Source organism: Zingiber officinale, chromosome 9A (genome assembly GCF_018446385.1).
Source record: "Zingiber officinale cultivar Zhangliang chromosome 9A, Zo_v1.1, whole genome shotgun sequence".
NCBI classification, from domain to species: Eukaryota; Viridiplantae; Streptophyta; class Magnoliopsida; order Zingiberales; family Zingiberaceae; genus Zingiber; species Zingiber officinale.
In genome coordinates, this window is record NC_056002.1 from 9,427,896 (window position 1) to 9,444,491 (window position 16,596).

Sequence of the window (16,596 nt, forward strand, 5' to 3'; positions counted from 1 at the left end):
GCCAAGAATGAGGATGCTCGGCAAAACAATTTGGTTTATGGAGCAAGGAATTGTAGCACGATTACTCGAAATTAATTTGATTTTCTAGAACAGTATAGCAATGACTATCATGTAGTGTAGCAGTGATGCTACTGTAGAATGTGATTGTTCGGGAGAATATACTGATTTCATAGTAGCATGTGGATACTGTAGCAGTGTCGTAGCCTTTACCACAGTAGTGTTATTACTATAACTATGAGGATGTGATTTGCTCAGGTCTACTATAACAATTACTGTAACAGTACTATAGCTGTAACAGTACTATAGTTATGATACTCGGAAGAGTAGATGGGCCCTTTGACTTCATAATACTATAGTATTACTATACAAATGTTGTCAATGTAGCATCCGAAAATGTGATTGTTCGGGAGGAAATTCTACAAATTTGGGATGCTCGGAATAAATCTGGATATCATCATATGCCCCTATTTTAAGTCGGACTTAAGAGTGAAGTCAGTCCAATTAAAAGTGTCGAGCCGAAGAGGATTAATTGAGGATAAATCTGGATACCATCAAATATCCCTCTTTCATGTTGGACTAAAGAGCGAAATCGAATAAAGTCCGATTAAAATTGCTAAGTTCAACGAAATCAATCTGAAGAGAAACCTGGATGTCATCATACACCAAGACTAAGAACATGTATTAATATTCCAATAAGAGTAAAAAAAAACTTCATGCACATGCCACACTTGATTCTTTTCTTTTGACAAGGAGAAATACTTCCTCTCTATATAATGAAAACTTTTTGAACGAATGAAGGTTATGTTTAGTATCTAACAAAGGAATGACATAGGAATAAAATAAGCATGATAGCAATACCAAATAGAAACACTATTATGGAACATAAAAAACCAAAAATAATTCCAAAGTCTGATAGCCCCAACTGGGAAGAATAAGAATGCCAAGAATAACTGAACCCAATCCGAGATCATAAAAAATCAATCCTGCCTGGGGATAATAACGAGAATATCATGAAAATCAAAAGACTAATGTCCGGATTAGGGAGAGGTGTTCAATCTCTTGGTTATGATGTAAGTAGCAAGACTGAGAAAAACAAAAATCTAATCTCACCCAAGGTAATATTAAGAAGTTCTTATAAAATAAAAGGAGCAAATTCCGCCTAGAGATGTGATCCTGTCCGAGTGCTGAGTCGATGGTCGTTGGGGACGTGGCGCTCTCATTGACTCCGCGTGGCCCTCCGAGTGACGTAGACCTCCGGCGAGAGCCTGCAAGTACAAAACCGGGTCGGGAGAGGATTCCCAGCGACGGCCCTCCGACGCTCAAATCAACTTCTGGCGGCAAGAAATCGAAAGAGAGTGGCGAGAACTGTAGCTACAGTAATGAATAGCGCATACCTCCGTTGGAGTTTGGGGGTCCTTATATAGGGCTCCCTAAAGGCGCATGCACGCTTACTGAGACGTGCACGCTTCTCAAAGCATACATATAATGAGTGTGTCAGAAAAGCATGTCTAACGCCCTACCTCAATAGCGCGAGCATATCCCTGACGTGACAATGGAAACTTCCGTCATACAATTCTCTGTCTGATCCGACCGCCTACCATACTGCCTGTCGGTGATGCTTGTCTCGAGGAAGATAGAGTTACCTGCCTCTTTTGTCTCGTACCAAGCCGGACGGAAGAACCGTTCGGCTAATGTCGCGATTGGCCAAGCGGGACATTTGCTCAGCCAATCATAAGGCGGCCCCGGCACTGCTGGGGCGAACGGGAGAACCTCGGTGGCCATGGTTCCCGTTCGGCCGAGACGAAAAAATCGCTCAGCCTTCGTCCCCTGCTGTTAAGCCGTGCTAGTCACTCGTCGGGCGCCAGGAGCTCGGACCCGAGCCGAGCTGTCGCGATGTTGGGTCGGCTCTCCCTCCCGCCAATCGGGGAGGTGATTCGCCCGGTCGGGCGCCTACAGGGTATTGACCACCTTGACCTCCTGCTGGATGGACCCCCCCCCCCCCTTTACCACCGGATCAAGATGGAACCAAGAGGTTCTAAGAAGACTAAAAATCAAGTTCTGCTTGGGGATATTTATGAATTGAATCATGAGATCAGAAAACTGATTCCACTAGAGAGACTGGAAATCTTACCCCGCCATGGGATATTACTGAACATATTGATAAGATAAGAAATCCGATCCCGCTAGGGGATCTGTTAATGGTAACAGAAAATTAAATACTACAAAGTCAAATAAGAAAAGAATTTCAATCTCGCTTGGGGGATACTACTAAGAAATCTAAGATGACCAAAAATCTAGTTCCACTTAAGAATATTGAGTGATGTTGATAGAAATAATATTGACTCCTATCTGGGAAGGTAATTGAAGAAATTTGATGAAACTAATCATCATTTTGATATATGATTCAATAATACAACCTGGACTGTGATTTCAAAAGATAATATGAGATAGGTGTGTGTGTTTGATGTATTGACCATTATTATGGTCGAGAGGCAATAGCTACCTGACATTTACGTCGTTATACTGATCCCCAGAGGTTGTCACAAGAGTAGCCCAGAGACTATTAGAGTAATAATACATGACATATTGATCCTTATTATGGTCTGAAGGCACTAGTTATCTGACACTTAGGTCGTTAAACTGATACTTGAAGGTTGTCACAAGAGTAGCCTCTAGAAGCTGTCAGAGTAATAATACATGACACATTGGTAGTTATTATGGCTCGGAGGTACTAGCTACCTTACACTTAGGCCGTTATACTGATACTCGGAGATTGTCACAAGAGTAGCCTGGAGGTTGTCCTAGAGAGTAGCCCGGAGGCTGTCATAGTAAGTAGCCCAGAGGCTGTCATAGTTGGCACGGAGGTTGTTAGCAAATACTATAGCATATATCGTTGTTATAGTGCCCATGGGTTGTTGTAGGATATCTAGCCCATAAGCCGTTATAGTTTGCCCAGAGACTATTAGTATATATCTAGCTCATTAATGATAATAACCTGCAACACACATTTTGAAACAACGTTAGATAGAATAATTGAAAAAGTAAGTTAATAGCAATATTTCGGCGACAATCCGATAAAAAATATATTCGGCCTTTAAGAGCGCCATAATATTAATAGAGTGTCAAAATGCCTAGAATGCCATAAATAAGGGAAGTCCCATTATTATCCAATTATTTCATTTCACGAGGCTCAATGAATTTGTTTGCTCAAGCCAATAGCCAAGAAATAAATGTTGATTATGAAAGGAAGAGCAATAACAACTCAAGCCAATATTTGATAAACATAACCACTTGTCAAAAACCCAATAATATGTTCTTTGAACACCAAGGTGAGAGGTGAAATGACAATGATTACATAAGTAAATTGACAATATGAAAGGCTTATAAAAAGAGTTAAGAAGGAGAGCTCGATTATCTGAAAATGTCAAAGGCGCACCATGATAGTAAAAATCATACTAGAAACCATAAGACAAAACCGTGAGATTCATACAAGTTTCCTGAAGAATGGAAAACCAATCCAACTAAAGGAGGGTCAGGAAGTTATTATCACTACTAATTATGGCATTAAGGGTGATGAAATCATGATATCTATGAATTACAAAAAACTTCCTATTGATCTAAAACCCGAGAATGTTACCTTATTACATCTCTACAGAATGATACCATGGACTATATGGGAACTCAACTATATAATAAGTTAGGATTCACGTTTGAGGTGTGCCACCAATCTCATTGTTCCCCATTTATAAGTCTTTTATTATTTGTCTACTAAATTTCATTGATGAATATGATTAGTTTAGTGGAAATTTATATCTCCTAATTTCATGTGACGTTAGTAATTATTTAGCACTAAATGATTAGTTTCTAAGTTATTGTTGTTTCTTATGATAATTAAAAGCGTAGATGTTGCCTAGTAGGACATATGTCTGGAGGTGTATTTATATAGTGTTCATTAGGTTCCTTGTTCTGTGAACTCCTCGAGCATCGGAGGGTCCTTAAAATTGATGCTAATGATGCTTTAAGTAGGAATAAATAAGTGCAGCAAACAAATGTATAAATTACTAGGTGATATGACTATTGACTTAAGTTAGGAAGACAAAATAACTATAAAAGATAAATATGGTAGTGAGAGGTGGGAGACTTATCTTGTGAGTGAAAAACCCCCTTGAGATTACTAGCGGAAGCTCCAAGTTGTTAGATAGGAACTAAGTTCTGGTCAACAATGTGGTCCGGCTTATCTAACCTTAGCTTGTATATTGAAAGCAGGATGTAATTACCTCTACTTCAGGTCAGAAATTGCAAAAGATGTATCTACATTTCCATAGGAAGAAGATGAATGGCCATTTTCAGTAATATGACATGAGTGAGCTTCCAGATATAAATTGGTAGGGGCAGCAAGAGATTTTTCAAGATTTAATTAACCCATTTTAAACCTGAAATTGAAGTTCTCAAGTCCATTTGACCTCCAGACCTTCTAGGGAAGGAAGGTAAGCAGTCTTTCTAGATTTTGAAATACCCTGAACATCCAAACATTCTTGATCAGAACACTTGTGTATTGGGTTAGAGGCCTTCTGTGTTGTAACTGAGACCATAACCATGTGAAGTCATATGGAACATCAAAATTTTCAAGCAGAATTTTGCTTCCGTAGAATGTATTGTGGAATAGGAGAGGGGTCAAAGTTCTGTTGTTGAAGCAGGATTGGAACGAATTCCAAACATAAGTGATTGAAGGTTTTTTCCAGCATGATGTATCATGCTAGAGACAACAGTATGATTAACTTTTAGCACTTCAACAATCAGGTCAATATCCTGATAGCACATTAGATCTGCTGCACATTTGTTAAACATTGAACCAGTAGTTGCAGCATGGTCAGGATCTTGAATATCTCCTGGCACTTGGTCGAACACCTTCCGTGCTTGCAACAGAAAACCACACTGGGTAGAAACTCACGAGGACCTCGAAGAGAAGCAGATGCGAGCATTCCCTCCTATGTGTCTTATAATTATCAAGTAGTCGTTCAATTCCCGGTCGAGTCAGACGGCGCCGAGGGAGGTGCAGTTGTTGAAGAGGGTAGAAAAGGGAAGGTCCTGGAGTTTACAGAGGCCCTTATCAGAGACGGCAACATCGCCAAAGAGGAGGATGCTGCCTTCATATCGCAGCTCGTCCGGAGGAGAGATCGCTGAACGAAGATGGAGGAAGCGGAGAGGCCTCTTTTGACGGCCAAGGCATGAATCTATCGTCCTTCCTCGAGGCGTTGTCAGATCTCCGTACTAATGGTGGATTAAAGCTTTCGAAATCTAACATGATAAAAAAATTCCAGATTAGAGGATGCTTTGGTTGGATGATTGAGAAAAACATCGGAGTAGTCTTCGTAGTTCTTTTCTTCAACCTTCGACACCTCAACCTCAACATTTTTGCTCATGTGCAGATGACGGTCGATGCCTCCGCTGCTCTTCTTCTCCCCTCCTTCTGCTCATCTTCTATCGTAGCTTTTTGTAGGATTTTCTTTTGATGAACCTCATTTTCCTTCGGCTCGGGATTCCCCGCTCCATAAAACTAGATGTGCTTCCCAACTCATTAGATGGCTAGCCGGCATCACCCCTCCAATATTTAAATCAGTCACCGATCGAATAAGAAAAAGAAGAAGAAAGAAGTTGTGAAGAAAGCTATTGGAAAAGAGTCGTCTCAACGAATCAGAGAACCAACCTTCATATTTTCTATATTTAAAAAAATTTCGTTAATCCAGGAATAAAAAAAATCTCAATTTTTCGAGTTTTTCTAATTCCGGATTGCATGTCTCTTTTACTGACATATCGAACATGGAACATTATTCGAAAATCATCGATTACTTAAACTAAACAGGATTTTCGTTGATAACCTTAGATAAATAATCAAAATTATCAAAGATAATCTCCAATCAAATACACCCTTAGTATGTTGTATAGATGTGTAAAAAATATTCCCACATCAGATGTTGGGTGCCCCTTTATGTTTTTTCCAATGAGTTGGCGAGAATGAGCCTTTTGACCCTCCTTATAACCAAAGGCTACATAACTAATTATTAAGGGAAGATGATTTTGGTACTTGGTGGGCGTATACTGGTAGAAGTAGATTTTTATATTTGGGGGACCCTGTTTTAATACTCGGGATAAATAGATTGAGCATCGTAACTTCACCTTATTGTAGCTATATTATAGCAATGTATTTTGGAGCATACGGGAATGTGAATGCTCGGGCGATTAATCTAATTTCTGAAGCATTGTAGCTCTATAATACTGTAACACCGAGAATGAGGAAACTCTGGAGAGCAATTTGATTTGTGGAGTAAAGGGTACTATAGTAGGTGTTGTAGCACCGAGAATAAGAATACTAGGGAGAGCAATCTAGTTTGTGGAGACGTGGAGTAAAGGTATTGTAACACGATTGCTTGGGATTAATTTAATTTTTCAGGGCACCATAGCAATATTATTGAGCATCCGAGAATGTAATTATTCGAGAGAATATACTGATCCCATGGTAGCATGTGGGTACTATAGAAATGTTAGTACTATAGTGTTTACTGCAACAATATTGTTACTCAACTACAAGCATGTGATTTGCTCGGGAAAACAATACGATCTACTGTTACAATTATTGTCGCAGTATTGTAGTTGTGATGCTCAGGAGAATAGATGGGCCGTTTGACTTCGTAATATTATAATATTATTGTACAAATGTTATTATTGTAGTATCTAAGAATGTAATTGCTTGGGAGGATATTCTATCGACCTAGGATACTCTCGACCTAGGATACTCTGGGATAAATCTAGATATTATCATATGTCCCTCTTTTAAATTAGATTGAAGAGTAAAGTCAAATGAAATCCGACTAAAAGTTCTGAGTCGAAGAGGATTAACTAGGGGATAAATCTGGATATCATAATTACTGTTTAACGATATAAAATTATATTACTATCTTTTAATGCAGCTCAATATTATTATTTTCCATCTAAATTTTAAGTCGGCCGGATGTATTATAACAACAATGATTTTATAACTGGTATATATTGTACAGCTATATTTTATAGTTATTATAATACATATTTAATATGATAAAAAAATTTAGACCAAAATAACCGTATTAAATAATATTGAACAGTCTTGAGAACGGTTGGGTAATTATAAACAATTGAATAATAAAATAAAATGTCTTTTTTATGAAAAAAAGAAATCAAGGTGGGTCGGTTTTTTTTTTTTTTAAAAAAAAAGTGCTTGATTTTTGCAAAAAAAAACAAAACAAAACAAAAGGTTGGCATCTAATGCAAGGACAGTGGCCAGCCATCACAATAATGTCTATAGTGATCCACAAACGATCGATAATATCTCTAGTGATCCACATTCCGCAAACGATCGATCCATAATGAAAAAAAACAGGTCCAAGCAAAAGTTGACGTCTAATGCAAAGGCATTGGTCTTTTGACAGAGAAATAGAGAATTCCATCTATATGCCTAATGAGAGACAGATTAACCAGATGATACAAGGAAAACATAGATGGAATTCTGATAGATAGCAAAGATTTCTGGATAACCTGAAGAAGATTGATTGGTGATAAAAAATTAAATGAATTATGCACCAGTAGTTGCCTCGTTCAGTAGCAAATATGTGTTTATTTTATTCTTTCTAGCGCGTAATTCAGGAAACTTAACCATGAGATGCTTCGGTTAGGTTTGTTTCGAGCAAGAAGCAGTCGACGTCGACGGAGAAGCTTCAGCTACTGCGGATGCTACGATTCTTTCTGAAACAAGGGCAGGCTTGACGCAGAGGAAGAAGCTTCTCGATCCCAAATTGATAAGCTTTTCTTGGGAATTCAAGCCTGGTGATTAATTAATTAAGAGGATTCATTAATCATCGATGTAAATTTCTCCAATTTTGAGAAGGTTAATTTCGATGTGGTTAATTAAATTAGCTGCTCACGTTCGAGGCTGAACTGGGAGTAATGGAGGGTGAAGGCGGAGGAGGGGACGTCCGCGGGCACCGGCGGCCGCCTGCCCTCCTCCACGTAGCGCCGCAGCGCCGCGGCCACCAGATCGCCGACGGTCCAGTCGGTAGGCGCCACCACCTGCACGGGCCCCAGGCTGCGCTGCACCGTCACGTTTACCAGAAGCTTCTCCGGCACCCTCCGCTCCTCCGCCGGCGACGTCTCCACTCCGCGAAGGAGCAGCTCGGGCTGAGTCTCGGGCCTCCGCAGCGGGCGGTGCTCCGGCGTCGGGGTGCAGCCGTTGAATGAGGCCGTGCGGTGCCGTATACGCATGCCTAGCGCCGCGCCCCGCTCCGCTCGGCCGCTGCGGAGGTTCTTGTGCTGCGAGGAGAATGGAGCTGGAGCCATCGGCGGGCAAGGGCATCGTCCTGCCTCTTTGATTTGATATATCACTGGGGTTTTTAAGGTGCCAATTCGGATGGTTGAGATAAATTTTTTTTTTAATTTCAATCTGATGATCCGAACCTGAAACCTTAAATTCGAATCCAAGAATCCGATTCATCTGAACCCGATCTCAATAACTCGAAAAACTATAAAAAAAAAAATCCTATTTAAAATGACTTTTTCAAAAAAAATTAATTCTTTATTTTTATCTTGATATTTCATTGACATTATATTAATATACATAAAAATATATTATTTTTTAAAATAAAATTTAATTTAACTAAAAAAAATCTACTAAGAGGGTGTTTGACTAAACTTATTAAAAACAGCTTATAAGTTCAAACAGCTTATAAGTTGTTTTAGGAGCTTATAAGTTGTTAGGCCTTATTTTAAAAATATGTTGTTAAAGTGTTTGGGTGAACTTATTACAATCAACTTAAAGATATTGATGTGTTTGGTATTATAAGATCTTTTTATTAATAAAATTATCAAAAATGGTATAATACTATTAATAGAGGGTTTTGAGATTTTTATTAATAGAGGGTTTTGGGCAAATTTCTGCACCGAGGGAGAGAAAATTAGAAAGAGGCGTTGGCGGAGAAGATGACACAACGTTGGAAGAAAAGTCGACGGAGATAAAAAGATATTAGGCTTATAAAAATTTATGGAGGATAAGATGGGGATTTATGAAATTATATAAGGATATTTTAGAGAAATAAATTATTAAAATAAGATCTTTTTTTAAAAAGTAGGGTCTTCCATACTTTTTTAAAAACAGCTTATAAGCTCCAAAACAACTTATTTTGACAGTTTATAAGCTGTTTGAAAAAAAAATTATCAAACAAATTTGAAGAGCTTATAAGTTCCAAAACAACTTATAAGCTGTTTTAGAGAACTTATAAGCTTAGCCAAACACCCTCTAAATCTTAAATTCAAATCAACTCGAATCCAACCCGAGACCTTGAAATTTTTAGTCCAAAACCTCCCAATCCAAATCTAATCCGAACATAAAAAATTTTCAATCCTGATCTAATTTTTTTTTTCACTCAGGTTTGACATTGTTTATGGATTCTTTTTCTACACATTATTCATTTAATTTCATATTTATTTATTTATTTATTTTTAATTATTATATATCTTAAATTTATAATACTCATTATTTATCAAAATTCAGGAAAGCTTAAAAAAATGGATCTCTCGTATTTAAATCATTGGGACAGTCATTGGAAAATTTTCATGGAGTCAGCTAAGTATAAATTAATGGAAAGGTAAAATCTAAATATTTGAATTATCAAAAAAAACATGTATATTATTGGGGCAGCCAATGTATAGACTCTTCCGGATTTACGGATGGAAAACTTTCATACTTAGATATCTGAATTAAAAAAAAATAACATATATTTTGTTAACATAAACTATAATCACCTAAGCAAGCTCATAATCATCTAAGTATTATTCACATTGGGATTATCAATCACTAATACTTGAACTCAAACTGGTTGATTAATTGCGAATGTGAAAAAAATCAATCACAAGTTCATGATTACATTTGATTAAAAAACTATATTCACATGTGATAATTTTGGAAGGAGATCTCCTAGTTTATATTTTTGTGGATCATAGGGTGGATCATATGAAATTATGGCCGAATCATGATGGAGATTCGACCATAATTAATTACAAACTCTCTCTAAGTTTACCGTCCCCTCTAAGTTATAATTTAAATCGGAGTGGGTGGTCGGAGGCCGCCAGAAGGCCACCCCCGCTCGGCGACAAGTAATCTGGTCACTTACCCACCACTGGCGGTCTTTAGGCAGCCTCCGGCCACCCGTCCTAACCCAAACTATAACCTGAGGGGACAGTAAACCCAAGGAGGGATTATAATCAATTACGGTCGGATCACCGTCATGATTCAATCATAATTTTATGTTATTCATCCCTTGGTGCATAAAAATATGGACAAGGAGATCTGGTCCGATAATTTTAATCAGGAAGACTTTCATAGTACAATTAGTAAAAAAAATAATTTTTAAAAAAAATCTATTTTACAAAAAATCCATCATAAGTTTATTTGTAACTTTAGAGTATTTGATATCAAGTTTGTGCCAATCAAGATATAATCTAAAAATGCATGCTTTATTCATTTTAACCTTGTAAATACTCTCAATAATATGATCTACTGAGATTTTTTTTTTAAAAAAAAAAGTAATTAAAATATTCTAACAAAAATCTACTAATTATAATTAAAAACTGATTTACAAATTAGTCTTCAACCAACATTTGGAAGACCATCGTTTGCAAAGGAAAATTTGAAAGAATTTTAATAAAAAAAGTTTAAAAAACATTTCAATATTAGAGGATTTATTTTTGAAATCAGTCCATGTGATTTCAATCCAACTCCGGTCGATGATGATATCTAGGAGAGGCCGTAATAGATGGATCCAAGTGAGCTGATTATAAGCCAAACAGTTGAATAGAGTCGAAAGGCAAGAATTGAATTGAATTGAATTAGAAGAGCATGTGCATTTGAATCCAAATCAACATCCAACATCTCACTGCCCATCGCAATCATACAATCGAGGATCATGTCAACTTCTTGCCCAACCGCACCGGTTGAGGCACCTTGGAAGCCATGATTGGAGAACTGATGGGGTTTGGTCAAGTTTGTTTAGTTTAGCTTCATGGTTACACTAGATGAGTCGGAGAGTTTACCATTAAAAGTTGATGGATTTATAATCAAGAAAGGTTTTGGTAGTTGCGGGTTGAAGTTAGAAGGTAAAAATTGATAGATTACCTCTCATTATCGTTTTCATTTCAAGGATATTTTTCATATTTCTCATTTAAAAAATATTATTATTTTATTATTATTGTAGTAACTATTATAACATATTAAACAATAAATGCTATAATAATGTTGATCTAATTTGATCAAATTAAAATAATTTCAATCGAGTTTAGATCATCTTGACAAAATTAATAAAAAAATATTGATAATTGGAGTAATTTTGGTTTATATTATACCAACTACTTTAACACATTATAGCACCTACATTATAATTACTACACTGTTGGAATACGAGTATAGAACATCATTTTAATTTTTTGCAAAAAATAAATAAATAAATAAACTAAGATGGGCCAAAATGAACTTGGAAGATGTTTGAGCTAGAGACAATAGGTGGCTACTTTATTATAGTCCTTAAATGTTTAAATGACTAAGGGTTTGTTTATCTCCAAGAATGTGAACCTTGAAAGGATTCTGGAAATTAAGGTAACTGCCACTTTTTTTGTATAAATTTATTTTCATTTTAGGTTGAGTTTGTGCCTCTGATTTCTCATATTCTATGCATAAGAGTGCTCAAGAGTTCTCCTATGTTTGAAGTATTCAATCTCTATAGGTTTATGATAGGTTTCCACTCCTGTTGAAGTATACAAAAAATAGACTATCTTCTTATTGAATTTTAAGCCTAAATTTTTCAGTAAATTGGGCATTCTCAACTATCATAATTAGTATCTAGAGTATGAGAACTATAGATTCTCTTCATAATTAGTAAATGAACTTGTTACTGACATAAAAATACAACCACAGTTGCAAAACATACAGATAAGAAGAGTGCTAATACTGAAACGGGGTACTTCAGATATGGATAAGACACAACCTGATTCAAAAATATAGCCGATATGTGATGTTATATCACGGGGTTGCTAAGCTCTTGCTCGATTGGCCTTTTGGTGGCATGGCCATCCTTGGTGAGAGATTTACAAACTCTAATGCTTGTAATCTGACCTCAACTGGATAATCTGCAACACATCCAATTCTAGGACCAGCTCCACTGCACCATTTAGAAGAAAGCTGATGACCCAACTGATAAGAACTAGCTTTCCTTTTTGAATTTATCCTCTCTAGAATGGCTTTCTTAGGCACATCAGCTCTTGGACTCTGAAGGCCACCAGATAAAGTTCTTTGGTACTTGACTTGAAGGCCTACAGCTGATTTAGATTCTGCAGTTGGTTCTGAAGCTGCCATCCCTGTTACTTCTAAAGGCAGAGCTAGTTGAGGAGTTCTAGAAACTTTCATTGATTCAATCACCTCTTCGAGCCGAGGATTCTTTGCATCCTCATAATAATCTTCATTGGATGATGACATTATCTGGGGATTAAAAGATTGGCAAGATTCTATTGAGAAGAGATCTGTAAACTCCATAGATACATACATTTGCAGAGCAAGCCAGCACTACAATGCTACATAAAAAGGAATCACAAGTAGCATTACCTCAGTGTCATCCAGATTAACATGATTTTCTTTGAGGAAGCTTAAAAAGTTGTTGAAGTTTTCCTCAGTCGGACGGTAATGCCCACTATAAGCCCAAATACGCTGCAAGCCAAACAACCTTAGCATTTAAACAAATAAATGAATTCACATCTTTTGTAAGACGTATGGGCTATTGATGATATGGAAGAATTGGTGAACATAAAAAATATTTATTATTGTTAAAGTCCAAGAGGGAGCCCAATTCAGCACAAAATACCAAGGTAGGTGGAGAAGATTAAATCATGACAACCTGCAATTGAACTTAACATCATTTGCAAGAAACTGCATATTCTACCTTGAGCATCCCGTTTTCAGCAGTGAATCTTCCAGCTGCTACAGTAGCTCCCCCAGCAAGGAAGCTGGAATGGTGAAATATTCCTTTCTTTTTCTGCAATTAAAAGTTATTCATTATTGACTTGAGAGAAAGCATTAGAAAGATATTATGACCAACTTTAATACTGCAAATCCGGCTTGAAAGACATCAAAACCAGCAAGTTTAGATGAATTACCTGACCAGCATATAATTTCCTGGATGTGCTCATGACAAAAATCCATTTTCCTCCTTTGGCTGCTGAAGTTGTGTCTAAAAGAACTCCAGTTTGTTTGTGCACCAGTTTGCCATCTAGTGGAACATATTCATAGTGTTCCCGTTCTTGCTGAAGAATGTTAGATATAAGGGGTTAAGCTTGCAGTTTGGAGCTGCATTTCAGATAACCTAAGCTCATGGTAATGTTTAATTGTGTTCCATAAACATCAAGCAACATTAGTCTGAGAAAAGCTATTTAACCATCTTCCATCAGCTACTAAAATTAGATAACTATTTATCTATCTTCCATCAGCTACTAAAATTAGACAAAATTGCCTTACATTGGGAGAAATAACTAGTACCCAATAAAGTCTCTCAAAAAAAAAAAATGTACATATATTAAAGGTAGAAATACACCTTACTATTTGAGAATGTTTCACATATTATCCTCCTAAATGAAGAAATGTTTGTTTACATTTTAAATTTATATAAGAAGCTTCAGCCTTTCAGCAACTTACGCACAAAATGCACCACCCAAATAAGATAGGACATGAGTGCTGTGTTATTTGGGATTATTGAGATATTGCCATATTGCATCTATCTTCAAGGCAGCTGCCTTTGGGATCTATTGTATGCAGCCTTACCTTCTTTTTGGGTAGAAAATGTTCAAAAAAATTCTCCTAAAGGATTAAAGGGAGAGATTCTTACAGGACCAAGATATATGACACATTGCTTCCGAAGGAATGATCTCGGACACTGATCGAGATCCAAATCTCTGCCATCGCCAATATCCAACCTGCATAAAAGTATTACACACTGTGAGGTAGGCCATTACAACAATCTGTCACACTTGAATAAATTACTTAATCTAGCTTAGCATCAATGAAGGGAAAGAATAGAACGTTGAAGGACTTATCATTCTTCAACAATATAATGTGTTAGCATACAGTAAATTGCAGCAATTAATGGTAATTGATCAGAGATCATGTGAGAAAACTAGGTAATGAAATAGGGGCATGGTTTGGTTAATTGATTTAGTGAGGAAAATGAAAAAAAAAACAAATATTTCAGTTGGAAAAACCAAACCAAACCAAACTAGAACCAAAGCAGTTTTAGTTCGGTTTAAAATCAAACTGAAACTTTCAATTTGATATAGATTTGGTTCAGTTTGAAACTGTTATGTGAAAAAAATTAATGTGAATCAATCAAACATCTTTTAAAATTAGTTTACAATCAGAAATCCTATTAAAATTTATAATACAAATATTATAATTAAAGATTAAGGAACATAAAGGGTCAATAATGGTAAGATATTATAATAATTAAAATACTAATTTACCTACAAACATATACTATGAAAACGTTAACAGTTTAGTTCAGTTTTAAAGGTTTGTGTAAATTCAAACCAAAATTAAACATCAACCAATAACTTGACCAAGTATCCAAACTGATTTGGTTTGGATGCTTAAGGTTATAGACGCTCATCCCTAGAGGTGGATAAGTAGGCCAAACAAAAGATACTCATGGTAAAGCTTCAAGTTCTTGAGACTTTGTTATGCTGGATGAGACACTTTAAACAATATCATATTTTTAAAACAAAAGATAGTTGTTGCGAATATGTAAAAGGTTTTTACATTACAAAAAGAAGATAAATTAAAATAAAATAAAATTAGTCAAGAAAAGAGAGAGGATAGGAAGGAGTCTATCACTTACCAGTAGAAGAAAGGTTGGCCTGCTTCACTTTTGCGCCATTCTTCATAATAAATATGCAGATTATGGCCATATCGATGTCTTGGATCAATCTACAGAAATTAAATAATGAGTGAACACTCAAGAAGAAAATCCATTTGTTTAAGCTCAATTTATCATAGGATTCAAATGACTTCGAAGGGATGGCCACTGGGAAAACTCTCAACAGAATGTCACTGGTCAATAAAAATAAAATAGAAAAAGTTAGACATATCCTTAAGCGAATATAAAAGGTTCCTTGGTTTCAGTTTTCAAAAATAAATAAATAAAATAAAAGGTTCGATAATTAGAGATAAGAACAAAAGGGAAAGGATGACTTTCCAGTCTTCGGTTATCAGTCTATATGTGGAGCAAAAAGGCTAAAAGTGTCTGAACACCAAGAGCTAGTCGATAATCCACAGCAGAAGAATGAAAATAGCAATAAAAGAGAGATGGAAAATGAACATTTTGTATACGTACGGCTTCAATCCAGTGTTGAAAAGCGAGTTTGAGGGCTCTGGCGTCCTTAGATAAGCCCTGACCAACCTGAAAAAAAACACCAAAACATAACTCGCTTCTCTTGTTTGTATTTGCAAGCCAAAACTTAATTCGGTTGCTACCAAAATCTAGATCACAAAAAAGGAAGAAACGGCCAAGGGATATGCAAACGAGCCTTGGAAGCATTTAATTTGACGCGATTCCATCGCGAGATCACCGACTCCTGTTTCACGTGATCGAAGAACGACACCGTACTACGGTTGAGTTGAACAAATTCTATCGCCTGCCACCTTCCAAATTCGCCGACGACAGACAAATAGGAAAATTTTCATCCTCCATCTTAATCCGAAAAAGATAGAGAGAGCCAAAAATGAAACTCTTTCTTTAATCAAATTACCATAGCTCTTCGGCGACGACAGCGGAGTCCGCTAGCCTGCGGCGGGTGCGGTAGCTCCTGTATACCTTCTGGAGCTTGGTAGCCGCCGCCGCCGATTTTGGCGGGTTGGACGAGCGACATCCTCCGTCATCGGAGACCTCCATTCCCTTCATGAAGGCCGGATCTTGGCCGGATCCCGGAGACTCGGGCTCCTCGGGAAGCTGGAATGCCGGCGGAGCATGATCGAGGCTGCTCCGGATGATGGAGAGTGGCTCCACTTGCATGTCTCAGCGGTGGAAGGACAGAGACGCAGTGGAGACTGTTTCTTCTGGAGAGACTTGGCGAAGAGTGGTTGAGTTGAGCTGAGTCGAGATGATGGCTGCACTTCTTATAATTGAAGAGGAAGAAGACAATGGAGAAAGAGGTGGAAGAAAAAGAGGGCGGTGGATAGCCATTTATTGTGGTTGCTCAATTCTTAAATCTGGCTGGTGACGCATGTCGAGGACGACAAAAGCAATTAGGTCATCTTGGTCGATTCAAGGAGACTCGTTCGAAATGCCGGCTCGAAATCGACGAATTGAGACTGTCGGTTCGACTCGACGATGCCTGATAAATCCACGTACGATTTGATTCACGATTCAAAATAACCGATTCACAGTTCGATTACGATTCATCATGATTTATCCTTGTTCAAAATTATTATATTAAAAACAATTAAAATCATAAATTCATAAAAGATTTTAAAAAATTATT

At 37.0% G+C, this 16,596-nt stretch overlaps 2 protein-coding genes and 1 long non-coding RNA gene across 3 annotated transcripts; all 3 read right to left on the minus strand.

Moving 5' to 3' along the window:
* Positions 1-4,294: 4,294 nt before the first annotated feature.
* LOC122021273 lies at positions 4,295-5,682 on the minus strand. Its single transcript, XR_006122492.1, has 2 exons — positions 5,391-5,682; positions 4,295-5,298 (listed from the first exon to the last, which is right to left on the minus strand). It is a non-coding gene; the product is annotated as an uncharacterized LOC122021273 (long non-coding RNA).
* Positions 5,683-7,409: 1,727 nt separating this feature from the next.
* Positions 7,410-8,374, minus strand: LOC122021505. The gene is made up of 2 exons (XM_042579628.1): positions 7,956-8,374; positions 7,410-7,854 (listed from the first exon to the last, which is right to left on the minus strand). Exons 1-2 carry the CDS (start codon positions 8,365-8,367, stop codon positions 7,703-7,705), a joined length of 564 nt encoding a protein of 187 aa, XP_042435562.1. The 5' UTR covers positions 8,368-8,374; the 3' UTR covers positions 7,410-7,702.
* Positions 8,375-11,950: 3,576 nt separating this feature from the next.
* On the minus strand, positions 11,951-16,281 carry LOC122020577 (IQ domain-containing protein IQM3-like). The gene is made up of 9 exons (XM_042578552.1): positions 15,865-16,281; positions 15,643-15,757; positions 15,450-15,515; positions 14,955-15,043; positions 13,950-14,037; positions 13,225-13,371; positions 13,011-13,103; positions 12,677-12,778; positions 11,951-12,553 (listed from the first exon to the last, which is right to left on the minus strand). The coding sequence occupies exons 1-9, from the start codon at positions 16,125-16,127 to the stop codon at positions 12,098-12,100; spliced, it is 1,419 nt and encodes a 472-aa protein (XP_042434486.1). The 5' UTR covers positions 16,128-16,281; the 3' UTR covers positions 11,951-12,097.
* Positions 16,282-16,596: the final 315 nt, after the last annotated feature.

Coding starts and splice junctions, on each gene's coding strand:
- LOC122021505 (XM_042579628.1), bottom strand. CDS start 8,367: ATGGCTCCAGCTCCATTCTCCTCGCAGCACAAGAACCTCCGCAGCGGC. Junction 7,855..7,955: donor CTCCCAGTTCAGCCTCGAAC/GTGAGCAGCTAA, acceptor ATTAATCACCAG/GCTTGAATTCCCAAGAAAAG.
- LOC122020577 (XM_042578552.1), bottom strand. CDS start 16,127: ATGCAAGTGGAGCCACTCTCCATCATCCGGAGCAGCCTCGATCATGCT. Junction 15,516..15,642: donor TCAAATTAAATGCTTCCAAG/GCTCGTTTGCAT, acceptor GTTTTTTTTCAG/GTTGGTCAGGGCTTATCTAA. Junction 14,038..14,954: donor GGCCAACCTTTCTTCTACTG/GTAAGTGATAGA, acceptor ACTTTTATGCAG/GTTGGATATTGGCGATGGCA.